This window comes from Babylonia areolata, chromosome 10, assembly GCF_041734735.1.
Source record: "Babylonia areolata isolate BAREFJ2019XMU chromosome 10, ASM4173473v1, whole genome shotgun sequence".
Lineage (NCBI taxonomy): Eukaryota > Metazoa > Mollusca > Gastropoda > Neogastropoda > Buccinidae > Babylonia > Babylonia areolata.
In genome coordinates this window covers 19,835,302-19,860,301 of record NC_134885.1, presented here as the reverse complement: position 1 = coordinate 19,860,301, position 25,000 = coordinate 19,835,302, and the positions used below count along the sequence as shown (strand labels likewise).

The 25,000-nt window shown below is 41.2% G+C and overlaps 2 protein-coding genes across 2 annotated transcripts in view; one reads left to right on the top strand and one right to left on the bottom strand.

The window, feature by feature from the left end:
* The window catches only part of LOC143286872 (V-type proton ATPase subunit C 1-B-like), a 20,068-nt gene extending 8,982 nt beyond the window's left edge, over positions 1 to 11,086 (bottom strand). Inside the window, exons 1-6 of the mRNA XM_076594766.1 lie at positions 10,983 to 11,086; positions 9,600 to 9,736; positions 6,993 to 7,060; positions 6,403 to 6,497; positions 3,546 to 3,640; positions 2,535 to 2,626 (exon numbers count right to left, since the gene is read on the bottom strand). Of these exons, the coding sequence (XP_076450881.1) occupies positions 2,535 to 2,626; positions 3,546 to 3,640; positions 6,403 to 6,497; positions 6,993 to 7,060; positions 9,600 to 9,728 (479 nt within the window). The 5' untranslated portion in view covers positions 9,729 to 9,736; positions 10,983 to 11,086. The remainder of the gene's footprint in view (positions 1 to 2,534; positions 2,627 to 3,545; positions 3,641 to 6,402; positions 6,498 to 6,992; positions 7,061 to 9,599; positions 9,737 to 10,982) is intronic.
* A 9,956-nt stretch (positions 11,087 to 21,042) lies between these two features.
* LOC143286307 (uncharacterized) overlaps positions 21,043 to 25,000 on the top strand; it is a 35,347-nt gene continuing 31,389 nt past the window's right edge. Inside the window, exon 1 of the mRNA XM_076593845.1 lies at positions 21,043 to 21,169. Coding sequence (XP_076449960.1) covers positions 21,043 to 21,169 — 127 coding nt within the window. The remainder of the gene's footprint in view (positions 21,170 to 25,000) is intronic.

The following is a 25,000-nucleotide window of genomic DNA, read 5'->3' as shown; positions in this document are numbered from 1 at the left end:
CACCACGTACACTGATACAAATCTACACACACCACACCACATACACTGATACAAATCCACACACACCACAGCACGTACACTGATACAAATCTACACACACCATACCACGTACACTGATACAAATCCACACACACCACACCACATACACTGATACAAATCTACACACACCACACCACGTACACTGATACAAATCCACACACACCACACCACGTACACTAATACAAATCCACACACACCACACCACGTACACTGATACAAATCTACACACACCACACCACGTACATTGATACAAATCCACACACACCACACCACGTACACTGATACAAATCCACACACACCACACCACGTACATTGATACAAATCCACACACACCACACCACGTACACTGATACAAATCCACACACACCACACCACGTACACTGATACAAATCCACACACACCACACCACGTACACTGATACAAATCCACACACACCACACCACGTACACTGATACAAATCCACACACACCACACCACGTACACTGATACAAATCCACACACACCACACCACGTACACTGATACAAATCTACACACACCACAGCACGTACACTGATACAAATCTACACACACCACACCACGTACACTGATACAAATCTACACACACCACAGCACGTACACTGATACAAATCCACACACACCACACCATGTACACTGATACAAATCCACACACACCACACCACGTACACTGATACAAATCTACACACACCACAGCACGTACATTGATACAAATCCACACACACCACAGCACGTACACTGATACAAATCCACACACACCACAGCACGTACATTGATACAAATCCACACACACCACAGCACGTACACTGATACAAATCTACATCCACCACAGCAAGTACATTGATACAAATCCACACACACCACAGCACGTACATTGATACAAATCTACACACACCACAGCACGTACATTGATACAAATCCACACACACCACACCACATACACTGATACAAATCCACACACACCACACACGTACACTAATACAAATCCACACACACCACACCACGTACAATGATACAAATCTACACACACCACACCACGTACACTAATACAAATCCACACACACCACTCCACGTACACTGATACAAATCTACACACACCACACCAAGTACACTGATACAAATCCACCACACCACACCACGTACACTGATAAAAATCACACACACCACACCTATGTACACTGATACAAAATCCACACACACCACACCACGTACACTGATACAAATCCACACACACCACAGCACGTACATTGATACAAATCTACACACACCACAGCACATACACTGATACAAATCCACATCCACCACAGCAAGTACATTGATACAAATCCACACACACCACAGCACATACACTGATACAAATCCACATACACCACAGCACATACATTGATACAAATCCACATCCACCATAGCATGTACATTGATACAAATCCACATACACCACAGCATGTACACTGATACAAATACATATACAGCACACCACGTACACTGATACAAACACATATACACCACACCATGTCTACTAGACAGATGCATGACAGCAGCATTACCAAACGTGCTAGTCAGGCCTTGTGTGCATGCATATATATTCATGTACCTATCAGAGTGGATTTCTTCCAGAGAATTTTGCCAGAGGAAAACACTTATATTGCTAATGTTCTTTTCCAGTGCAACAAGTGCATGCTGCACACAGAACCTGGGTTTGTATTACCCCACCCCCCCTGATCCCCCCACCCCACCCCCCATCAGAGATCAACAAATGAAATTCACAAGATCTACCAGCCACCATGGCAAAGTGGTTAGTCAACTTAGTGTCATGTCATGGACTGATAACTGGAAGGATGCAGGTTCCAGCCCCATCAGAGGTGGGGGGTTTTCAGCCAAGAGCTGAGTGTGCTATGGGCTCTAATGGGAAGACTGGGGCCACACAGTCAAGGGTCATCCACTTTACAGATGCGTCTTTGGGCATGTTGCTTAAATTTCCTGACCAACACTGCAGGTGTCTGCATCTCTCAGCCTGGCTGATGCCACACACTCTCACACACACACACACATACACACACACACACACACACACACACACACACACACAACACATCAAATACACACATAGTCTTTCATTACTGAGACCTGAAATTCTTTCCACATCTTTCTTTTGCTCGATGAAAGTTAATTTGACTAGAAAGAGGAATTTGTCTCCCCTTTCAGAACTGCTCCTTTCAGAATTGTGTTACTGAAAAACAGAAAACTTATGCTGATAATTCATAAACTTACATTTTTTGTTTGTTTGTTTGTTCGTTTCTGCATGATTTTTTTGTAATCATTTATAATGTCTTAAAAAATCTCTTTTTCTTCTACCAACCCCTTCAGTAGTGAACACTGGCTTGAAACTGGATGCATTCATAAAAGCAGATAAATACTCAATAAATTAAGATAAAACAAAATAAGACATAAATGAAGAACAGAACCATCCACAACTCACGTGGCTTTGCGCTCCAGGTTCTGCAGGTTGCTCTTCAGTGTGTTGTAGGCGTTGGCCTTGGCTTTCAGGTCAGACTCTGCCTGGCTCACTTGCTGAAATACACCCAAAAAAAACACAACTCAACCACAAGAAGCACATTAAAAATAAAACAAAAACAAACAAAAATCATGGGAGACTGCAGATGAAATCATGGGGTGGGGCTGGAGGAGGGCAGGATTTCAAGTCTGTTTCAAAGTTAACAGCCACTTTAATGAAGGTCATTTTTTTTTTTTTTTTTAAATAAGCAGCCACTTGAATTTAAGTTGATTTGAAATAAGCAACTCTTTGAAAGTCAGTCATCCCTATGGCCCTTATTGTCAGCTGGGCTATAAACAACATGAAGTCAGTCATTTTAAAAAAAAGACGACAAAAAAACAGCCACTTGAATAAATCAGTTTTGAAATAAGCAGCACTTCAGAGCAATAATAATTAAGCAAGTATAGTTCAACCTATCTGTTACTGTTGCTGTTAACACACAATCTTAAGTGATTCTATTCCTTTTCTGTCACAACAGATTTCTCTGTGTGCAATATAGACTGCTCTCCCCTGAGAAAGCAAGTCACCACAATGCAGTGCAACCTTTTCTTTTTCTTTCCTTTTTTCCGTCAGGAGATGTATTTGTTTTTTTCTATAAAAGTGGACTTTTCATGAGAATTTCACCAGGGGACATTCTTTGAATGCTGAGTGTGCGCTCCTTTGGTCTCTCTCTTTCTCTGGACAGACCTTTTTTTGTTTCGTTCCGGTATCAAATTTTGTTCCCACTGTATTCAATTCTTTATGATAAAGTTTCGTTATGTAAAAAAAATATGATGAAGCATTCAGCCATGTCATTAGAACCTCTGAGTCAAAAGTCTCTATCTGTCCCCCTCTCTCACAAACACACACTCACTCACTTGCATTCTCTCTCTCACACACACACACACACACACACACACACACACCTTTCTCCCCCAAGGATCCCACCCTGTTTACCTTGCCAATCATTTCTGACAGAGCCTTGAGCTGAAGCTTGATGGGAAACTTGGCCCCATCCCAGGCGAACCTGTGCAGGTAGCTGGCTGGACTGACTGCACACCCACAGCACAGCCATGCTTATTGTTATACCCAACAGCCACACTCCATATTTTACTGACTACAAGGCGTTTTGGACTGTAAGACACGCAGCCTCCACATTGATGGGTCAATCGCTGTCACTGCTGCAGTTATGTTAACACCTTCGGTCAATGTGAAGGACATGATGTCATCATTGAATCTCTCTTCACATGTCATCTGCTTGCATTCTGATCTGTCCATCTTCACCTTCTTGAATCCCTGTGTGACCGTTGTTACAAAAAAGTGCCAGTTTTTGTGAAATCATGTTCTCCTTCAGACATCAGCTGCTCTTACAAATATGAGTGCAATTTGAAGCAGCAGTTAATGGAACAGTCCTTCGTTTTCATCACCATAGATATCATACTTCCGGGTTCAAAGGTCAACCCCGATAAAAATTCTGATTCATTACAGCCTTTTGACACATTTTAGCCATACATCACATAGGTATCACCATACAGTCCTTAAAATACAGTACACAAGAAGCATCTCCTGTTCCAGCACATTCTCACTAGCTGTCATCTCAATCTCAAGAGTCTTTTCAGCCAGCTGGAGTGACGGTGAAAAGGTGGTATAAAACGAACTGGCTTGATTCAGAAGAAAACACACAGTCTAAAATGAGAGGGACAAGACAAAACATGAATGACGCCAAAGGCGAAAGAGGGGAGGGGTGGGGGTGTCAGCTTCTCTCCATGGGCTCTCCACCAGGGGCTGTATTGTCTACAACCCAAGCCAGTCACAGCTGACAGCATGTGAAAATTACTGGAATCACAGACACCAGTACTGTCTTGGGTTTGGGTGTTGTTGTTTTTTTAACATTTTATATTCAGATGAATGTTTACAGATACAAAATTAAAAAATTTTGTAAATCTAAAAAAAGTATACAGATATGAAATTAATACACTTCATTAATCTGGCAGTTATAACATAATGTTGCTCTGAATTCTGATAATTCTATATCAGAATGATATACATCATATAGGCAGAACAATAAACATTCATGAACATATTGGTTCCATGTGATATTGTAAAGCTTAATCATGTACAATGCATGAACATGGTGCCCATTTATGCACAAATTTGTAATATTCCATAGCTTTTTAAAATTATGCCTGTCAACTTAATATGCCCATTTGATATCTTTCATGAATGACTGTATGCATTGTATAATTCATCACCAAAAGATTTATACATGCTCTGGTCTTGGTTTTGTTATCATTTATTATTCCGTGACATTCACACAGTCTTTAACACACTCAAACATGCATGTGTGCGTGCATACATGCAAACACACACACACACACACACACACACAAACACACACACACACACATGCACACACACACACACATGCACACACACACACACACACACACACACACACACAGAGTGAAACACACTCAACCCTCACGCTGCAGAGAAGCTGAAAAAAAAAACACTCACTAAAAAAAACGACTGGTCCCAAAACCACTGGACCCAACCAGCTACAAAACTACAAGCCAGATTTAATCAAGAACAAGATTTTTAACTTTTTACTTATTTTTTACTCTTTTTGACTCACTTTGTTTACACAAGTCTATGTTATAACCCAGTGTTCGGATATGTGTGTGTGTATGTCTGTGTGTCTGTGGTAAACTTTAACATTGCCATTTTCTCTGGAAATACTTTTTCTGCCAATACCAAATTTGGCTTAAATATAGTATGAAAAAAATCTTCACAGTCATACCAATAATCGGTTGTAAGTCTCCCGAATTAAGCCGTATTTCCATATCATTAACAGTTTTATTTCATTAAGGTTCGGTCCAAAATCCAAAAATTACAAAAATCGCTTATGACTGACTTGCTATAAGGTAGGTTGTGCTTGATGAGAAGGCATGACATCGTTTTCCATGTTCGCAATTAAAAGCAAAGAAATACACATTCTGGATAGAAAACATACAGTGACACTAACTACATTATTGACCTGTTTATTGCATATGAATATTCTAAAGTGGACACTGAATTAACCAGAATGAACTGAAAAGAAAATTTGGATTGACCATTTCACTGCCTCGTCTACACAGCACTGGTCAGACTAAACATGTTCCAAACCCTGAAGGGACGGCGTCTCCTTTACCGTCAAATTAAAAGAATTTCCTAAGTAATCACCGACGTGTTTACTGCATATGAATGTTTTAAGGTGGATACTTTATTAACTAGAATGACAGAAAAAAGAAACTGAATGGACAGTGTCCAGCGTAGTTTCTCAGTGAGTGGAAAGACAAAGTTTGTCAAACATGGATCTTTGCAGATTTACAAAAACAAGAGTTTTTGAGGTAATGGGAACGTCTCCTTTACCTTGGACTTGAAAGAAATGTTTAAATGCCCGATACATTCCAAAATAATATAAAATAAACCAGCGTTACGACTTTGATTGACACTGTTGATTCATTCTGCAAAAAGAACATGCTCAAATAATAATTTTTGAACATCAACGTTGAACCCGCGTTTGTGCAGTGGGTAAAACCACTCCTTTTCGACCCAAACATCCGTGGTTCCAATCTGCATTGAAGACTTTCTTTTTTTTTTCTTTTTCTTTCACGAAGCTGTAAATAATTATAATAATGAATAAGGAACACATTTCAACAAACTAATTTTTAATTCTTGTAAGTTTTTATTAGTATTTTTTTCTTAAGTGTGTATCACAAGTGAGTCTTGAAGGCCTTGCCTTTATGTTTCTTTTGCAATGACAGCTACTGACCATCATTAATCTTGAGGTTGTCCAGCAGTTTGTCGCGTGTGGGTGTGGTGTCCTCAAGGACTTCCCCCAGGTACTGGGCGATTTTGCGAGTCACGCTGAAACCATCCCACAACAACAACACTCACCATCTGCAATGATCATATGTATACCACAAGCTTTTTTTTCTCTTCTATAAATGATAATGATAACAGCACTTTGGCAATCTTTGATTAAATTCTAACGTTGAAAATGTCAAAAAGTTGGAGGCATATGGTGAAGGATGCTTCCATGGACTGCAACAGTGAGAAGGAGCCAAATGATTCAGATTATAGCCCAAGCGACAATGATTTTGATGCAGGAAGTCACTCAAGTTTAATCTATCGCGCACACACGCAAACACACACAGACACACACACACACATGCACACAAACATGCACCCATGGAAGAAATTGATATGGACCCACATAATACAGGCAAGGAATAGATACCTTGATTCTCCTGAGACTGCTTGAAAAGGAATGTTTTTAGACTTGTTTTAAAGGCTGTGACAGTGAGGGAGGGAGGGACTGAACATGTCAGTGAACTGCAGGTCTGTACAGCTGAAGCTGACCTTTCAGAGTAAATGTCCAGTTTGGCCAGGTCATCCCCAAGTCCCACCAATGTGTCCAGTGTGCCAACCTGCACACATCACCACACACGATATGTCCACCAACTCATTATGTGATCCGGTGTTCAAACCTTCTCTATGTCTTTACTAATGTTTTGCTTCTTTATCATGTCCTGATTTGTTTGCAAAGAGGTAGGAGTATGTGTGTGTGTATGTGTGTGTGTGTGTGTGTGTTTGTGTGTGTGCACATGCCTGCACAGACACACATACACACACATGCCTGCACACATCCCCACCTCCCACTCCCCACATACACAATCACACAGAGAGAGAGAGAGAGAGAGAGAGAGAGAGAGAGAAGAAATAAGTGAATGAAAGATACAGTCTCAAAGAAGCACTGACAGACAGACATGGAGGAAGACAGCACAGATAGACAGAAACTCAGACAGGCTCCCACAGAGACAAACAGGCTGAGACAACAGAGACCTAGATACACACGGAAAGCTGTCGATAATCAATAACTGCTTTCTGAACAAAGTCATTACAGATTCTTAACCCTGCTGGATAAGGCTCAACAAACAGAACTCCCCAACTAAGGGGAAATGAAATACAAACATGTCCCAAAGGAGTTGGAAAATCTGTGTTCCATTAAACTTCAGCTTAACACACGGTTGGGTTTTTGCATGCATGTGGTGAGTGTGCATGCAAGCATGTGTGTGTGTGTGTGTGTGTGTGCACGTGTGTGTGCACGCGTGCGTGTGTATGTGCATGTGTGTGTGTCCATGTGTGCATATATATATATATATATATATATATATATATATGTATGTGTGTGTGTGTGTGTGTGTGTGTGTGTGTGTGTGTGTGTGTTATTGTGCATGTGTGTGTCTGTTATTTACTGTAAGTGTTAAAGGCTTAAATCTAAAAGCACACATAATCACAATAAATACATAATCATCAGGGGTGTACAGTAGCATAGGCCATAGAGACAAGGGTTGAGAATGCCTCATCACTTTATTCCTGAAAAGGACAAACGTCACATTACTTTTCATTGGCAAGATCACTGTCCAATGCGTTTCTCTGTTAGCTTGGAAATCATCTCTGACAAATTTCGACATGCAACCTTATAGCCAGTTTCAGCCAATGTCTTTGCATTTGATTAACCAGGACACATCATCATCTGCATGTGATGGTCAGGAAAGCATCTCCTTTTCTGCCCAAGCAGATTTGGCCATGCATGGAACCTGTTCTCCATCTTCCCAAAGAAAACAAAAGGTTCCTGAGGATCAGAATCTTTTGTTAGACATTCTGGAACAATGACCAGATGATGCTACCCCTTGAGCATTCAAGTCAAACAGTTTCAAACAAGAAACTACCAAAATCGTGAAAGTGACCATGAATGTCAGTTGGAGAAACAATAAACGAAGCCTTACAGTTCCTTTTTGAAAGTCTTGAAAACAGTTTGCAAATGGGAAATGAATGCTTGTCAACTGAAATGATGGATATGAACAAAACCAGTCAGAAAATATCTGCTTTTCTCAAAATCAGTTTTTGACAGAATGGTTTAGAGAGAGAATCGGAGAGGGAGAGACAGAGACAGGGTAGGACTGAAGGCAAGAAAACATGAGAAAGTTTTCTGTCTTCCATTTCACCCAGGTGTTGAAAGGTTAATTTTCAAATTCCTTATTTTCAAGCCTTCATTTTCATTTACATCCACTAAAGTTTCTTCAAAGTGCATTTATTTTTTTAATTGTAACACACTGATTTCGAGTGATCATACTTAGTTCATTTTTATCATAGCTGTTTAACAACTTAGATTTGATATGGAAAAATGTGCTGACCGACTGGTTTCAATGTTCCAATCATCTTGGTGTGAAGAAGACAAATGTCTGATTATGTTTGAGTGGGTCAGGACACTTGACCCATTGTTGACCCCTGAATCATCATTATCAAAGACAGGGCAGGGCAGAAGAAAACAAAACAAAGCAAGGTGCACACAAGATAATAATTCTCTCCTAAAGATAATAAATAGCAACAGGTGTAGTATCACAAACACAGAGGAATATTAAACAGTAAAATCATTATCATCTTAAACATTATTACTGTTATTCAGAGTTCTAACCCTCAAAGGAGGAGTTTGTATTATACTCCATGTTTGGTGATACATATACATATCGGTTTGCTCTGCTTGGCCAATCGCGGCTAAAAGTGAAAAGACGAGCCGTCTTGCCCGGTCCGCTCTTAGCCAATCAAATGCCTCTAAAAGCTATAAGCGCTGAATCATTCCTTTGGCCAAGGCTCTCCACGCCATCTTGTCAGGTTTACAACATGTGCCTTCAGTTAGCTGTTGGACCAGTGACCAGTGTTCAAGGCTGTTTCTGCATGGGGTTGTGTCCTTGGGAAGGGCGCTTTTCTCCAATCTTCCTCACTCCACCCAGGTGTGAATGGGCACCTGACTTTTGCTGGGGAAGGTTAAAGTGGCCAAGGGAGAGGAATGAGCCCCACCTTCCCATAATGCACCGCTGACACCATGAATATAAATTCACTGCCCCGATGGCTGTAAAAGGCTAGGGGGACCATTAACCAAACCAACCGCTAAGGCTCTCTCACCCTGAGCTCTGGAATGTTAAACTTGTAGTTGGACGAGAGGTTTTCTGCATTGGTGGCACGGTTCAAGGTGTCCCAGGTTTTCTGGGGGGTGCTCTCCCCTGGGGCGGAGATCAACCACACCTCACTCATCCTGTGATCTGCAGCAAGGTGAAAATGCAGATCAAACGATTTCTTCCCCAATGTATGAAATTATTTTCCCCTATCTTAAAGGATTTCTTACCCTTTATAAAAGGTTTTTTCACCATTATGAAATTCATATCATTTGTCAAAGGAAATCTGTTTCTCAGGTTAAAGGGAAATTTTTTTCCAATGTCAAAGAAATGCTGTTTTATTAAACACAATCACTCTGACCCAAAGCAATGTAGTATAAAATGGTACAGGCAGCTATTAATTATCAAACCCATACAGAAATACTGGCCCACGCCAGACTTAATGAAGAACACCAACACATTAAAAGAACCTACTGGAACTAGTGGTAGCTGATCAACCCACCTTGCCCATCCTCTACTTCACTTGGATCTCTCTTTCTCTTGTCAAGAACAAGGAAAATATTTCTTCTTTCTTCCAAACAAAAAGAAGAAAAAAATCTCCTGTAGAGACTCAATTTCTGATTCTCACCAGAGAGAATAGTGTGTGTGTGTGTGTGTGTGTGTGTGTGTGTTTATGCGTGAGTGTGCACATCTGCACGCATCTGTGTGTCTGTGTCTGTGTGTCTAGTCTGTGTGTGTGTCATGTCTGTGTGTGTCTGTATGTTATTTATATGTGTGCATGTGTCTGTCCCATAAATTTTGCTACAAACTCCTGAACCTCTGCATGAAAAATACTAAACCATCTCATTCACAATGTCACATTTTTTTCTTCAGAAACAAGCATGATTGTAAACTTGTTTTATGTACCCCACCACACAGAAAATTAGAACTAAATAAATGTCAGTTTATGTTTCATTTCGAAACATCATGACTGTTGACCATATATTAACTTAGATTCTTAAAAATAAGAAAAATGAAATCAATAATAAATCACGTTACTTTTTGTATTTGTGTTATTTTCTTAGATTTAAATTCTGCCAGTTCTGTATTCCTACTTCCATCCCACAACGATCTCTCCAAAAACATAACAAATGTTAGAAGCTGTGTTTTGGGCAACCCTATTCTTTACTTCGGATTTTGAACTTCATTCTATTGTGATTTTTGTGAGACAGAGGAGGGAAGTGAAGGAAGTGAAGATGAAACAGGTTGCCAGTGAAATCAATCACGAGACAATCACAGCTGACTGACATATCTCGTCCCGAAAATCATGTACACATGTAAATCAAACCGCATAAAAAATAGTCAGTGTTGCAAACTACACTCTATACAACTTTCACCCAGACTGTCAACTTACAACGACAGGGACAACCTACGACTTCTGTAATTCAGTGTCGGCGATTTAGTTTGTAAAATGCAACTGCCTCAGTCGTCTGCAGCCATGTTTTGATCACGTGACACTCCATGTGATGAATAAGTTGAGATTTTCCTGGGAGAGTGAAGGTCTGAATTACTGTCTACCGTGATAACCATGCTAAATGGATACCGTTACGGCAGCTATCAAACCACGATTGGACACGATCATAAGACAGCGCAGAATGATTTGTAGGATGTGTGTTCGACAATCCATGTTCAGACGGCGGTGTGCAGTACAACGCTCATGTCCTTTTATCTCACTTGTACTAAGTAAATAAGAAAATCTATCCGGGAGAGCGGCTCAGGACAGCACCTGCTGCAATGACGCAGAACTGGCGAACAATATAAGTATCATGACGACCATGCAGTGTTGTACAACGCACCACCGGCTGTCGCCGTACTACACCCCTATCGGATGAAAAAAGAAAGGTTCAAATTTGATCTCCATGAAAAATGACGGGCGCCCTAGCCGAACGGTTAAAGCGTTGGACTTTCGATCTGAGGGTCCCGGGTTCGAATCACGGTGACGGCGCCTGGTGGGTAAAGGGTGGAGATTTTTACGATCTCCCAGGTCAACATATGTGCAGACCTGCCAGTGCCTGAACCCCCTTCGTGTGTATACGCAAACATAAGATCAAATACGCACGTTAAAGATCCTGTAATCCATGTCAGCGTTCGGTGGGTTATGGAAACAAGAACATACCCAGCATGCACACCCCCGAAAGCGGAGTATGGCTGCCTACATGGCGGGGTAAAAACGGTCATACACGTAAAAAGCCCACTCGCGTATATACGAGTGAACGTGGGAGTTGAAGCCCACGAACGCAGAAGAAGGAGAAGATCTCCATGAATCATCATGTCCTTTCCAATTGTGACGTAGTGCCCGGAAATACATTACGTAATGATCGATATGGCTGTCGCGGCACTAAAGTAAACGTCCATCAGTGCAACTGATCGATGTTTGGACAGAGAGAGAGAGAGAGAGAGAGAGAGAGAGAGAGAGAGAGAGAGAGAGAGAATATTAAATCCAGGTCCAGATGTCTTTGTATTGTCATAATCTCTTCTTCTTTGCCTTGGCTACCGCCTTCATCATTGTGAAGATTCTGTAGACTATAAGGGGGGGTTGCGTGTTTTTGAGGTTTCCTGAGGCAGAGGTTGCTGGGCCAGGGGATGGGTGTGGAGGGGGGGAGGTATGGGGGTGGGGGAGGGAGTTGATCAGATTCGGGATTTGAAGCCTTCCAGGGTTGGGCTGAGGGCAGTCTCAGCTGGAAGGCTGTTCTAGTTGGTTATGGTTCGGGGAAAGAAAGATTTATGTCTGTACAGCGTCCTGCAGTTGGAGAGATGGTACGCTGCTGGGTGCGATCCTCGGGTCGCCGTGGATGCTGAAGGATTTTGAGAGGGCTTGTGGCATGTGTTGATGATAAGGCTGCCGCTGTGGAACTTAAAAAAGTTAACCAGTCTTGCCTTTCTCCTTCGCTCTTTGAGGGGGGCCACTGAAGAGTCTCCATCATGTCTTGAACACTGGATGTTTTCCTGTGTCGATGGGTCACACAGCGAGCAGCCGGGCGTTGTACTGCCTCAATGTAAAGGAGAACACACCCAAAAACAGTCTTGGTAAATCCTGTAACCTTTAAAACTGTATTAATTTGTGTTCGGGGTGGGTGGTGTTTAAAAAAGCTCTCATTTGCTCATGTTGGTCACATATATATGGTAAAGTCCTGTTTAGCATCTTGAATTCAGGAACCTATTTTACCGGCAATTTTTGTGCATGTGCGATTGATGAATGGTTCATTACCATTAGTAGTGGATTTCGACTCTTATCTTGTGCCGATTGTTTCCCTCAATTTTGATGCGAATTAAGTCACTTAACTAACCTTCACCATCTTGCTTTTTTCCGTTTTTTTGTCCCACAAACCATGAAAATGTAACCACTAACAGGTGCAATAATTTTGGACGCTAAAAAGGACTCGACTATTATATATACACACACGTGTTTACTATGTGTGTGTGTGTACAGTGTGTGTGTATCTGATGTGTGTGTGTGTGTGTGTGTGTGTGTGTGTGTGTGTGTGTGTGTGCTGTGTGCGTGTGTGTGTGTGTGTGTCACGGTGTGTGTGCGCCAGTGTGTGTGTGTGTGTGTGTGTGTGTGTGTGTGTGTGTGTGTGTGTGTGTGTGAGTGAGTGTGTGTGTGTGTGTGTGTTTGTGTGTGTGTGTGTGTGTGGATAGATAGATAGGTGGATGGATGGATGGATAGTGACTGAACTGGGAGATCGAAGGATCTCTACCCTTGATCCTTCAGGTGCCGATAGTGATACTGAACTTAGATCCATCAACACTTTACCGTTCGACAATTGCTTCAGTCTTTATCAGCATGGCGCTCAAGGTGCAGGCGATTCGGGTTGTTCTAGCTGTGTGTCAGTTCCGAGGAGAGGATTGACAGAGATTTGACTGATCGCCTCCCCGATCATCAACGCACATGCGCGCCCCCCCCCCCCCCCCCACACACACACACACACTGACGCACACACACACGAGCGCGCGCTACGTAGCCCACCGGCACACACACTACGACACACGCATGTCCTGTCCACTGCAACCATGACTCAGTGAGTACCTCGGTGTCTGGACTTCGTTCCTGTCTCAGACCTTGTTTGCGTACCATGAGAGGATTCCATTGGAACAAGTTGATTGATCGCTTTCCGTTATCAGCACACACACACACACACACACACACACACACACACACACACACACACACACACACACACATGCCCTATCCACTGCAACCGTGACTCAATAGCCCGGAGTACCTCAATGCCCGCCTGGGCTTCTTTCCCCATGCAGTGTTTCACTGAGGACTGCCTTACTTGTTTGCGTTACGAAACATGATCTATAAGCTCCTGCATGGTAACCGGACCAAGCACTGTAGACGAGAGGTGGAGCTGGGTCCTGATGATTGGAGACGTCCTGGCCAAAGGCTTAAAATTCGGTCTTCATCAGTAGATCACTGCTTAATTGTTGACACGCTCACTACGGGTTTTCCCATCGAACTCATATGTGACTTCATTTTCCGACTGTCACGGTGTGTTTATGCACACGAAGGGTCGAGATTCAGTCACGCTGCAGCTGACTGAGAGGTTTGCACATAGCCGGATCGGGAAATCCCTTGCCAGCCTCAAGTTAATTAAGTGACTTTAAGATTCATCAGCTAAATCAGTAAAACAAATCTTGTTTGACAAACCAATAAACGGCGGAGGGGGCGAGAGTTAGCTGACCACTGGGGGCGACTGAGTCCGGAAACTACGCCGAGTCCCTCCGCCCGTTAATGAAGTAATCTACTGAATAAAACAAGTCTTACTGAAGTTTGACAAACCAATATCTAATCTTACTCAGCTAATGAATAAACCAGACCAATACAGTATGTGGGTGCATTATCATGTGTGAGGAGGGGTGAGACAAAATAAACTTAATGGGTGTGCCGGTGTGGCGGGGGGAGGGGCTGGAGCCTGCGGCCGGGGAGGTGGTCAGTGATGACGGACCAAGCAGCTGATTCATCATTAAAGCCAATAGCAAAGTGTGATGACATGGCTTCCATTGTTTGGCACTGGTGAATCGGTGCTTTTTTTTTCCCAACAAATGTATACTCAGATTTGTTGGCTTTTCTTTCAATGAATACCTATTCTCTATTTCAAGTTGCGCTCTCCTCCAGTCCAGTCAGTTTCCCTCCCGAGTCCTCTTCTTCTTCTGGTTCTTCTTGTTCGTCTTGTTGTTGTTGTTGTTGTTGTTGTTGTTGTTGTTGTTGTTGTTCTTCTTCTTCTTCTTCTTCTTCTTCTTCTTCTTCTTCTTCTTCTTCTTCTTCTTCTTCTCCTCCTCCTCCTCCTCCTTCCGATCACATTTTCCTGATCAATGACATTGACGTTATCAACAATTGCACTTTGAGGTGATCAGGGCAGACTGTAAATAGTTGACAGCGCCCGAGAGAAGTGAGCGTTTCGCGGCGCATCCTTGACAACTTGTTCTCACCCGTCACTGTTGCTGCGGTCGGCCAGCCAGCAAGATTCTCTGGCCATAGGAGGGCGATTTTGCCATGTCGTGGCTAATTTAGGAAATGGCCAGCGAAAAGGGATGCATTGAATCGCAGGTAAGGGCACTGCTGCTTTAACAGGTGTGCGTTTGTTCCCATCGATGGTCTCAGCCTGTGTCAGTGTGTCACTTGAACTGTTGCATGAGCCGTCGTTGTCATTGCCGAAACAAGCTGATCGATAGCAGTGTGTTGGAATCATGTGCCCGGCTAAAAACTAAGTAGCGCAGTGATATTCAAAACTCGATTGCAGCAACGTGCAAAGTCTTACACACGTGGTGTTACTTGCCTGAACAGCAGCACAGGCGGTATATAGGCCTGATCTGTTTTGTGTGTATTATAGGCCTATGAAGTTAAGCCTTGAACTCAGTGTTTCGCATCGCATAGGCACAGGCAGTTAGATGATCTTTTTACAGTCTTATTGGTTTGGTTTTGTATATTGTTTAGCATGGCATAGGCTCAGACAGTTGGATAATTTTAATGTCTAAACTTGTGTTGTATCTGTGTGTGTTTGTGTAATTGTGTGTGTTGTTTTGTACAAAGAGAAGACATATACATCATTTTCTGATTTGTAATGCTTATCATCGTAGTCACTAAGTGCAATGACAGCCTGTTGTCACACACACACACACACACACACACACACACACACACACACACACACACAGTGATATACACAGATACAGTGATACACACACACACACACACACACACACAGTCATTCAGATGAGACGATAAACCGAGGTCCTGTGTGCAGCATGCACTTAGCGCACGTAAAAGAACCCCTGGCAACAAAAGGGTTGTTCCTGGCAAAATTCTGTAGAAAAATCCACTTCAATAGGAAAAACAAATAAAACTGCACGTAGGAAAAAAAAAAAAGGGTGGTGCTGTAGTATAGCGACACGCTGTCCCGGGGGAGAGCAGCCCGAATTTCACACAGAGAAATCTGTTGTGACAAAAAGAGAAATACAATACAATACACACACACAGAACCAAAGAATTTTAAGACACTATCTGAATCAAACTTTGACAAGAAAAGGGACAAGGTTAGACATGGGATACATGAAAATGTAACATGCATTTCATGTAATTCTTGTTGCATGGATCCACATTGGCACATTGGGTTGTTGGTTGATACTTTTTTAAGTACTAAATACTCAAATTTGGGGAGATATCACACTTCCACCCAAACCGAAGAGCATGTAGGTTTTAACAGGGGGCTGATCTGGGCAGCATCTTTGATGGAAACAACATCTGTCTTGTGTGGACACTGCATAGCCACTAAGCATATATACATCAGATATATTTATCATGCAGATAATTATTATTGATCTATTGAAAGGACAATGCTGAGTAATTGACAAGTATCTCTAGGCCTCATGAGATTTTCTCAGCTTCTAAGCGCCAGTGCTGTCTGTATACCAAGCTAGACCAGACCTGGCAGATATTTGGTATTGATTTTTGCCTGCTCCCTTCTGGCCCTTGTTTGGGTACAATCAAACTGGCATTCATTGAAGCAGTAGGTGTGTGTATGTGTTCGTGTGTCTGTGTCTGTGTGTGTGCCGGCTAGCATTTTCACCTCATAAATAAATGAGCTGGTTAACTAGTAGTTGATGGTGTTTAACTGTCATGCACCTCTGGCGGTAGCTTCTTTGAAACAAGTGAGTAAGATGGAAGGAGTGCACAAACCCATTGATGGTTGCTGGGAGAATGTTGAGAGGGGAAGAAGATTTTTGTGCTGAAAACTGAAAAAAAGGAAGTTGTGATGTTTTGTTTCATATATATAGGTTTACAAGAAGAGGAAAATAATTCTGATTGACATACACTCTGTGTGTGTGTGTGTGTGTGTGTGTGTGCACGCATACACAGTGTTTGTGTTTGTATGCACATGTACGTATGTGGTTATGACAACAATTTCAACACCTGTTACACCAGCAACAACTCTTCTGCAGCTAGATCTTGGCTTGTGAATTTTAATGGGTTTTTTGTTGTTATTGTTTTGTTTTTCGTTTTGTTTTTTTCAGTGATATATATGTTAATTGTTATAGAATGTTCTGTAGAGGAATCAGTTTTTTGTTGTTGTTTTTTTCCGTTATATCTGTGGTCAAGCTGACCACAGGGACAAAAGACATGATATGACAGTTAAAAGTTTCTTCAAACAGACATTTTACGAAAGACATACATTTATATTTATACAGTTTATTGTGTAAAGTTTAATAAACACGATGAAAAAATCAGTTGATAGATAAATAAATACATAGATAAATGAATAATAACATTTGATTTCTCATAAAACCCCTTACTTTTTCTAAATATGATTTGAACAGAAATAACATTTTCAGTTCAGACTGTCATGTGTGAATCACAGAGATTCTTAAAGATGATTTGTTTGTATTGATCAGATTTTGAAAAAAAATAATGTAACACACTGACCCTGAAGCCAGGCAACATTCAGAATTCTTTGCACAGAGGTTAGCAGTTAAAAGTAACGTTCAGTCCAACTATTGATTTCTTCCACTCACTCATTTCTCCCACCTTAAGCCTGGTGTCTGGTTTGGATCAAGGAAGAATTGAAAGGTTTGGTTCTTGTAAATTTGTAGGAAACTTTAAACAGGTGCAGGGATTAAAGTTTCCGTTCTGTTGTATGGTACATTATTAAATCTGGTGTGTGTGTGTGTGTGTGTGTGTATGTGCGCGCGCGCATTAGCAATGATAGTAATGACAATGATCACACAAGTTACATTTGGGTATCTTACACCACACAATGAATCTATTACCCTTTTTGTAAATAATGCAATGGACAGTATATGGAAGATTTATGTTATTTCATGTTGATCTGTCCTAGATATACTGCTCTCTGCAAATGGGCTTTACCATTTTACTATTATCGCTTTCTATCAGATTTTAAAGTGCAGCTACTGTGTAGAAACATGACAGCTCAACTGGAATTTAAAGCAGCAGTGTACAAAAACTTATATATGAATGTTTGAAACTTTCAAGTAAAACTAAACATTACAACTGCTGTCAAGCATATTTAAGTTTTGTCATATGGAACTATCTGTTCACAGAACATTAATTTCTAGTAGTCCTCCGTACTCCAGTAGGAGTGAAAAGATAATTGAAGCTGGAAACTTGAAATACACATGATTTTTGGAAATCTTCCACTCACCTACAGTAAGCTTATTTTACAACTATCCAGTTCATATAGGCCAGACGGCCTGTAGAAACTGAATTAACCTTAGTTGTGTGTGTGTGTTTGTGTGTGTGTGTTGTCTTCAGTTTAACGTCTTTCCACTTGAAGTGATATTAGATGGGGAAAAAAACAAAACTAAAACCAACAAGGTAGGGGTTGTGGGAGGGGGAGGGGGGAAAGTGTGTGTAGGAGTGGAGGGTGAATAGGGAGAGACAGTGCTAGGGAAAAATAGAAATGTTATAAACGCCAACATCAGACAACAATAACAAATATAACAAATGTCCTATAGGACTATGCAGCAAACCTTCTGCAATAACAAATAACATATTGCAATTGTTAATAACATATTCAAAAGAACTTTTGGTGAAGTCTGGCAAAGAAAATTTTAGATTCTGACATTCGAATATTACGTGGTTGCTAGAAATATGTTCACATATGCATCTGACATCTTTGCTGAACTTAGTTATACAAGCGTTCAGTTGCTGTGTGTGTGGTTGTTTTTTTTTTTATTGAGCATGACCAAGTTTCATTATGGTACAAGAAGCCTTAAAGTTAAAGATGCTTCAAATGGTTGTTTCATGACAAGAAACTTCATTTTATGTGTGTGTGTGTGTGTTTGTTTTTTGTTGTTTTTTTAGGTCATTTTACTGTTAAGATAAATTTCCAAACAATTTACAGATCACATCAAATTTCCCAGTGACCCTCCTCTTTTATGTGTAAGTGTAACAGAAAACATTTGTGTATAGCCTGACCATTTCATGTAAATTGCACTCACAGAGAGCTAATGAAATATGATGTATTGTATTGATTAGATTTTAGAAATATTGAGGTCATTCAGAGGCCGTTAAGCCTGCGGAGACACTCGCCCTTGGCCCCGGATTTCACCAACAAGTATCGCTCAGTCAGTGTATTGATTTCTGCCAGTGCTGTCAGATCAGTTTCTCCCAGCTGAGGTATTGCTCTGCCTTTGGTCTGAATTCTCCCAGTGAAGGTTTGATTCTGAAAGTTTGGTTTGTGTTTTTAAGGAAAGTTGAAACGTATCTTTTGTGAGGAGTGTTCGTCTGGATTCATTGAGCCTTGAGGATTTGAAAGTATCGGTTCATAAGTTTGTAGGGAAGTTGAAATATATTGTTTATGAGGATTAAAAAAGTTGAAGTACCATGATATTTTAGTAGGGAAGATTTATTTTAACTGTGTGGTGGTGTGAAAACTTAAAACTTAAAATCTGATTTTAAACAATAATTTGAGTTATGATTTTGAGTTTGAGAATCAGTATTGTCAGTGAGGTCAGGGATGTCATTCAAACGTGTTTTTTTCTCTTCGTGTGTGTGTAGGGGGGTTTGTGTGTACACATAAGCGGGCACAGGCGCGAGCATATATGAGTATATTGATGTGCATGTGTGTGAATATGTGTTTGCTCTTTTTGACACATTTGTGTGTGTGTGTACAAACATGTATGCATGTGCGCTTGTGCATTTGTTTGAGTGTGCATGTGTTATGTGTGTGTATGTGTGTGTGCACTTGTGTGTGTGTGTGTGTGTGTGTGTGTGTGTGTTTGTTAGTATATGTGCATATATATGTGCGTGTATGTGTGTGTGTATTTTGTGTGTGTGTGTGTGTGTGCGCGCACGTGGGCAAGCAAATTCTAGTCTCTACAGTTTTTTTGTTTTCATTTTTGTTTGTTTGACAGCGTTGGAACTGAAACCCGACTGAGCCAGGATTGATGTGACCCAGCAATCTACACCCATAAACATGCGGATCGTTCTCACATGATACCAGATCTTTTTCTTTCTTTTTTTTTATGTTTATGACAAACCAAAGGAGGGACAGTTTGTGAATTGCAGGCTGTCGCCCATGGTTGTGGTGGACTGAAGGCAGCAGTCAGTGAATCACGCACACCATCCTCACTGGGGGTCAGCTGTGAGGAACACAGGACTGGCAAGATCTGTGATAACCCACATGTGTTGATCATCGGAATATACAGCGTTTCCACGTCATTGAGAATGAATCTGATTGTATATGATCTGCTGTCAGTAATCAGAACGCTCAGCAATCATGCCAAAGTAGATATGAACCTTCAGTGAGGATCTGGTACAGATCTCTTGTATGCATTAAACTTCATCTGAATATATTCTGTATATAGAGTTTTTCATGCAGTTGTGGAATCCAAGCCTGTAGTGAAGGTCTGATATATCATCTCTTACTGTATCCTCTCAGAACTGACAATGAGAGATACTAACTTTCAGTGAGCATCAGTAGGCAGACAAGTGTTCCAGGCCTACAACCTACAGTGAGGATCTTTCTGATACAGACAGACTGGATCTCCAAGACTACAACCTGCAGTGATGGTCTACAGATACAGACTGGATCTCCAAGACTACGACCTGCAGTGAGGGTTTACAGATCCAGACAGACTGGATCTCCAAGACTACGACCTGCAGTGAGGGTTTACAGATCCAGACAGACTGGATCTCCAAGACTACAACCTGCAGTGAGGGTTTACAGATCCAGACAGACTGGATCTCCAAGACTACGACCTGCAGTGAGGGTCTATAGATACAGACAGACTGGATCTCCAAGACTACGACCTGCAGTGAGGGTCTATAGATACAGACAGACCAATGCTCTGGACCTAGGACCTGCAGTGAGGGTCAACCGATACAGACAGACCAGTGGTCTAGGCGGATGAGAGGCAGGGTGGTGCAGTGAGGGCGGGGGAGGGGGAGGATGGGATGCGGGGGCAGCAAGAAGAGCGAGGGCCGACACAGCAGTCTGGGGGAGAAGCAGGTGGTGGTGCACGTCGGGGAGAACGTCAAACCTGTGGATGGGGGGCCCGTGCTGGTCTTTGTCTTTGGTGAGTCACACGCGGTGCTTCCTATGTCATATGTCTTTGGTGAGTCACACGTGGTGCTTCCTATGTCATATGTCTTTGGTGAGTCACACGCGGTACTTCCTATGTCATATGTCTTTGGTGAGTCACACGCGGTGCTTCCTATGTCATATGTCTTTGGTGAGTCACACGCGGTGCTTCCTATGTCATATGCTTGTTATTTTGTCTTTGTGTCTATTTACCCTATTAATTGTGTGTTTTGTTTTTGGTGAGTCATGGTGGTCCCTGTGTGATATGCTTGTTGTTTTGTCATTTTATTTGGTGACAGTGGTTCAGATAGATAGATAGACAGACAGACAGACAGACAGACAGATAGATAGATAGATAGATAGATAGATATATGAATGTTTATCTATTTATGTAATATACATGTAGTTTTATCTTTCAGTTCAGTGAATGACAGTTGTTACTACATATATTTTTTCTTTCTATCTATCAGTCTGGATACCACACACGCATGCACACACGCACACATGCACAAGTTTTTGATTATGCACTCTGTGTTCCAGATGATCTCCGTTCCCTTTTGCTTGCATTGTGGCCCATGGCCAGTGAACATTATATTTCCCAGTTCTGGCAGTTCTCTTTGTCTGTCTCTCACTCTTTTCTGTTTCTCTTTGATTGATTGATATGGATACTGATATAGCAGCTGTCCTTGGTCAGAGACCAGGCTCTAAGCACTTTACAATTATGGGGTCATTTGCACATTCTCTTTCTAGCTCTTTCTTTCAGACAAACACACAGACACACACACACATATGCACACATGCATGCTGGCACTTACACACACACACACACACACACACACACACACACACACATGCACACGCACACGCACACACACACATGCACACACACTCACAGTCTATCATCATTTGCACCATGTTACAGCTCCAGCGATATCTTTGACTGGCCCAATCAGTTGCCTCTGAGGCAGTCGCCGAGTTGAAGAAAGCGTAGAAGTGCCCTTTTTTGCTTGAGAATGCGATTGATGAACAGCACCTCCAGGGGCACAATCAATGGAACACAGTGTGGAGAAAACGGCTGTTGCTGCTGCCTGATTGAGACGCTTTTGTTTCAGCGACTATGGCTTGCACTTCATGCCTTTTTGGGTTTTTTTGCTTGTTAAAAGTGGGAAGAATAACTGCTGAACAGCACTGAGTTTGATGCAGAACAGTGTGTTTGCATTTGGGGACATGGAAAGAATGTTTCTATGGGAGGGGGAAGGGAGGTTGGGAGTGGGGGTGGGACGTCCTTACACAGAGCAGTAGTAGGGGACCAAAACTGTAACTCTGTTGTGAAATGATAATGATTTTCTTATTTCATTTTTATTGGTTATCTTGATTTTAACACAGTTAAGATGACCTAAAGGTGAATCAGGATCAAAATCAATCAATTTTGACACAAAATTAATTTTTGAGACTTAAAGCACATTCTTATGATAAATCATTCATCAAAATTACTAATCTGTTGTGATGTATATATCCGTGTGCTTGACAAAAATTGGGAAATCTGACACAGTATGATTATCATTCATTTATATAACTTTACAGAGAGTCTTACAGATTGGGCCAACAGCAACAAAAGCAGTAAATTTGATAAGAATAGATTGTGTCAAAAACAAAATTAATCCTTTAGACGTGAACATGCTATTACAATTGAGCTTGATTTATAATTTTCATAGGTTATGAGTCTTTCCAAGAAGGGAATTACAATTTTTACGATGAAAATTATAATGCTTTCTTTTAAAGCAAGTATTGAAATAGTCCTGTAAAAAGCTAGACCCTTTGCCACAGACAGTATTATGCTCCAGGGGAAGGGCAGAAGTAAGCAGTGGACAGGCAAAATTGGCATGCACACTGCAGCTTTTTTTTTCTCCAGCTTTTATATATTTTATGTTCAAAATATGAGAAAAAAAAAATTACACTTAACAGCTTTTTTGGGGGGTTTGTATTTTTGTTGTTGTTTTTTTTTTGTTTTTGTTTTGCCATTATCATTTATCTATCTGTCTTTCAGTCTGTCTGTCTGGTTATCAATCTATATATGATTATATCAATCTACATGTCTGCATATATGTATTATGTATGTATGAATACATATTTGTATGTATGTATGTGTGCATCCATCTATCTGCCTATCTATCAATCTGTATGTTTTTTCTTTCTTTTTGTAATGTCTGTGTTATAACCCGGTGTTTGGTTGTGGTGTGTGTGTGTGCTTTACCATTGCCATTTTCTCTGGAAATACTTTGTTTGCCAATACCAAATTTGGCTTAAACATAGTAGGAAAAAAATTATTTACAGAAAAATTATTTACAGTCATACCAATAATAGGTTGTACGTCTCCTGAATTAAATAGTATTTCCGAATCATCAACGGTTTATTTCATTGATGCTGGTTCTGAATTCCGAAATAGCTGTTACCCCTTTGCAGCTGCCCGAACATCTTGTAAGTAGACATCGTTTTCTTGTTCGCAATTAAAATCAAAGAAATACAAATTCTCAACAGAACACATACAGTGACTCTAACCACATTATTGACATGTTTACTGCATATGAATATTCTGAAGTGGACATAGAAGTAACTAGAAGGAGCACAAGAGAAAATTTGAATCGACCATTTCACTAAGGTCAGCCTTGTCAACACTGATTTGAGCAGATCTTGACAACATGTTACAAAGCCTGACGTGATGGCAACGTCTCTTTTACCGCCAAATTAAAAGAATTTCTTAAATAATCATCAACGTGTTGACAGCGTATGAATATTTTAAAGTGGATACTGATTTAACTAGAATGAACAGTAAAGAGAAATTGAATGGATGGTGTCGCAGTTTTGATGATTGTGGAACACGGATTTCTGCAGATCTATAAATATCGGACACATATTGCAGTGCGTTTCAGGTGATGGGAACGCCTCCTTTACCTCGGACTTGAAAGAAATTCTTAAATGCCCGAGATATACCAAAATATCATGATTTAAACGGCGTTTTCACTTTGATTACTGTTCTCGATTTATCCCGCTAGACGAACATGCTCAAAATTAATAATAATCTTTGAATGTCAATATTGAATGCTGCATTAGCGCAGTGTACAAAACCACTCATTCACACCCCGAATGACCCAAATATCCATGGTTTGTATCTGCTTTGAAGCCCCCCCCCCCACCCCACCCCCCCTTTTTTTTTTTAACGCAAAGCTTTAATAAGTATAATAACGAATAGAGAACACATTTCAACAAACTAGTTTTTATAAGATTTTTTTTTCTTTTCAGTGTTTATCACAAGTGAGTCTTGAAGTTGAAGGCCTTGACTTTCTTGTTTATTTTGTTTTCTTAAAAAAAACAGAAGAAAACGTACAAAAGCAAAACAAAAACAGAATGAGGAATGTAATGGCTGCCGTTCATTTGATGCCACTAGTTTTTGTCATGACTACAGCAAAACAAGCAAGTGCTCTGTGTAAGGCATCTGACTCCCCTGTATAATAGTAGGTCAGCGTCCCACAGTAATTGTCAGTGTTGTGTCTCGTCAGTGGTGGACAGCCAATTACCTCCCTACAGCAGCAATCATGGACCATTTGCCTGGGGGCAGGGGCCACAACCTGAGTCGGCAGTGTTGTCAGGGGTTGGGGAAAGTCTGAGAGATGAGCAGGTTTGCAGGACGATGGCCCGTTAATGAAGTCTGGACCATGGCCTGCGGGTCTGCAGGGACATTAGGCGGCTGTCTTTGATTGGGTGACTAGCCAGCCGGGCAGCTGATTCGGTTGTGGTGATACACTCAGTCTCGTAACTCCTTCCTGGT